This window comes from Austrofundulus limnaeus, unplaced genomic scaffold, assembly GCF_001266775.1.
Source record: "Austrofundulus limnaeus strain Quisiro unplaced genomic scaffold, Austrofundulus_limnaeus-1.0 Scaffold502, whole genome shotgun sequence".
NCBI classification, from domain to species: domain Eukaryota; kingdom Metazoa; phylum Chordata; class Actinopteri; order Cyprinodontiformes; family Rivulidae; genus Austrofundulus; species Austrofundulus limnaeus.
This window is the reverse complement of record NW_013952904.1, coordinates 170336-173170: the sequence shown is the minus strand read 5'-3', so window position 1 is coordinate 173170 and position 2835 is coordinate 170336. Positions and strand designations below refer to the sequence as shown.

General features: G+C 37.4%; 1 protein-coding gene across 1 annotated transcript in view; it reads right to left on the bottom strand.

Moving 5' to 3' along the window:
* The window catches only part of LOC106530238 (ectonucleotide pyrophosphatase/phosphodiesterase family member 2), a gene marked incomplete in the record, with an annotated part of 36908 nt that overhangs the window by 30879 nt on the left and 3194 nt on the right, over positions 1 to 2835 (bottom strand). The window contains 2 exon segments of the mRNA XM_014025820.1: positions 356 to 505; positions 1434 to 1539. Coding sequence (XP_013881274.1) covers positions 356 to 505; positions 1434 to 1539 — 256 coding nt within the window.

Here is a 2835-nt window from a genome sequence, read left to right as displayed (position 1 = left end):
GAATCGTGAAAAATGACTTTGAAAAATAAATCTGTTGTTTTTTTCTTATAAAAGGCAAAATAAAACAAAAATATTGGTAATTTTTGACTGTATAACTTTACAAACGGCACCCCATAAAAATCTGTCAAATGCACATAATAAGTTCCATTAGCCATTGTTCTTCCATGTAAAAGGCCAAGTACAGAGCAACGAGTGCAAACAATAGAGGTTTTTTTGTGATGTAACTGATCTGCTGAGCGTATCTTTAATTTGCTACATCGACAGTTCTTGTGTCCGCTGTAACACAAACTGTGTCAGTTTCTGTTGAGGCGGTCAGGAGGAGTGAGTCAGGTGAGGTCATTCTGCGTCGACTGACCTGTTTTCAGACACTGAGCGTCGAAGTCGGAGCAGCAGCTGTAGTAGGTTTTGCACAAATTGTCACATCGGCATCCCGGAGGATCGACCACCTCCAGCTCGAAGCACCTCCCCTTGCAGGAGCCTGCGGTGCTGACCCACTCTGATAAGACTGGAGGGAGCGCAGAGTCAGAGTGAGAAACAACGGCTGCGGACAAAGCCATGCACAAAGTCTCAAAAAATGATGATAAATCTTGTATTTTATATTAAAGTGACACAATATATTCATCCCCAGCAAGCTTCAACAACAAAAACCCACATTTTCACAGCTCATTGGGGTCTRTGTGCTGATAAAACCTCCTGTTTTTATCCCGTTCAGGCTGGCAGTGGATGTTCATAAGCAGGTATGTGTTGATGTAAACCTGCAGAATCTTTAACATTTTTAGGACTTATTTAAAAAATGCCCTCAAGTTGTAATACAACTGTAAGAAAAATACGTATTCAATAAACTGAAGTCGATATTAAAACCACCATTGTTAAATAAAATGATTTGTAGAAGGAATCAAACCATACAAMACCAGAATTCTGGAAACTGAGTGGGGTTTAWTGTCACCGGAGCTGACAGGAAACCACACTGGCGAAAAACCAGGAAGTTCATCAATTTATACATGTTCTTCAATGCCTATGTTCGCCCCCTACTGACCTACGGCTGAATCACAGGCATTCAGACAAAACTCTCATCTAATGTCCTCACAACGTTTGATTATGTGTTGTTATAATTCGGACATGTAACTAATCTATATCAATCAAAACATAAAATATTAAATATTGTCAACATTATAAAAAGGAAAACCTAAAATATAGTGTTGTGCTTTTAACATCAGTACTAACCTCTAATAATTAAATTTATTCACAACTATGCATGTTTTGCATATAAGCCATAGTAGCATGAATCTGCTCGAACTGAAATAGCACACTCTTGCTATGTGGTRGTACTATGAAGATAAAGGCATCTTATGGTAAAACATCAAATCAGCGGTTAAAGTAATTAAATTATGTTATTATGRGGGGAGAATGAGTACATAAACATGCGTCCCCACCTTTAGTGTGAGTTGGTAGGCTGTCTCCTCCCTCTAAAGGTCGGGTGGCTTGAAACACATAAGCTCTGCTGACATCAGAAGCCCACAGGCAGAACACAATCACTACCTGCAGAGGACCCACAGCAAATGATTAGAGCCGACTTTGCATTTTCCATGGCTGAAGGTTCAAGGTCAGACTCAGCAGCTGCTCTGAACCAAATAAAACTTCAACGTCAACCAATTAGTTTTGATTTATACTGAAGTACGATAAGAAAAAAAATATCAGAGTTGGATAAAAAGGTCATTTTAAAGAGCTGCGCAGATTCAATTGTGATTCTTCGCAGCGTGAAATTCACCGCAGATTGCATCAGTTTCAAACAACCCTCCACCCTACGAGTTTGTGCACGGTGGACGCACGTGTTGCAACATCAGCAGAGATGTTAGAAAAGGTCAAATGTGGACTTACATGTTGCAACGGTACAGAACGACACGACTGTAACAGCAGCTAACCCACTGCTTTCTTACTGACTGTAAAACATCGAAAACTGCAAAATAACTGATTTTAGCTTCTTTTTTTTTTGATGAACACACACTTAGGGTTGGGCAATATTGGCCAAAAAAATAATCAAGATTAAATGTGGTATTTAGCCGATAACGATTAATACGATGACTAATCTCCTGGAGTCCCTGGGTGCCCCCAAAAAGTCACATGACCAATTTAAATCATTCAAGTGGGAAAGTTTGCTCTCCGCAAAAAATCTGTTCCACATTGTGTTAAAAGTACAGACTTCAGACTGTGTGTGAGTTTTTAAATTGTGTTGACAGGCCAAGTAAAACCAGAGTTATGACAAATAAATTACAAAAAACTTTTTTTTAATGTTTGTCCTATTTGAAGCGGAGAGGAGCACAGAGCAGACTGAACGGGAAATTACCAGAGTTGTAAAGTAACTAAGTACAAATACTTTGTTACTGTACTTAAGTAGAAATTATCTGTACTTGAGTAATTATTTCTCAGCGTACTTTTTACTTTTACTCATTACGTTTTTAAACAATTATCTGTACTTTCTACTCACTACATTTTTTTAAAATGGTAAGACGTAGAAAGTTGTTACTGCTATTTTAAAAAATACTCTCCTGATAAATTGTCTCCCGGATCGAGTGAATTTAATTGTGTTTGGATGAGAAGTATAAATATATACCATTCTGACACTATTATCTTGTACACAACCCAACACAGCTGCACACTGTTAGAAAAAATATTTTTTGGAGAAGTCACCTCCCAATAAATGTCATTTCGGAAAATTTAATTGCTCACTGTTACTCAGTACTTTTACTTTTAATACTTAAGTAGATTTTGTGTCAGAAATTAATTTTTGATACTTAAGTACAAAAAATATCAGCTACTTTAAGACTTTTACTTAAG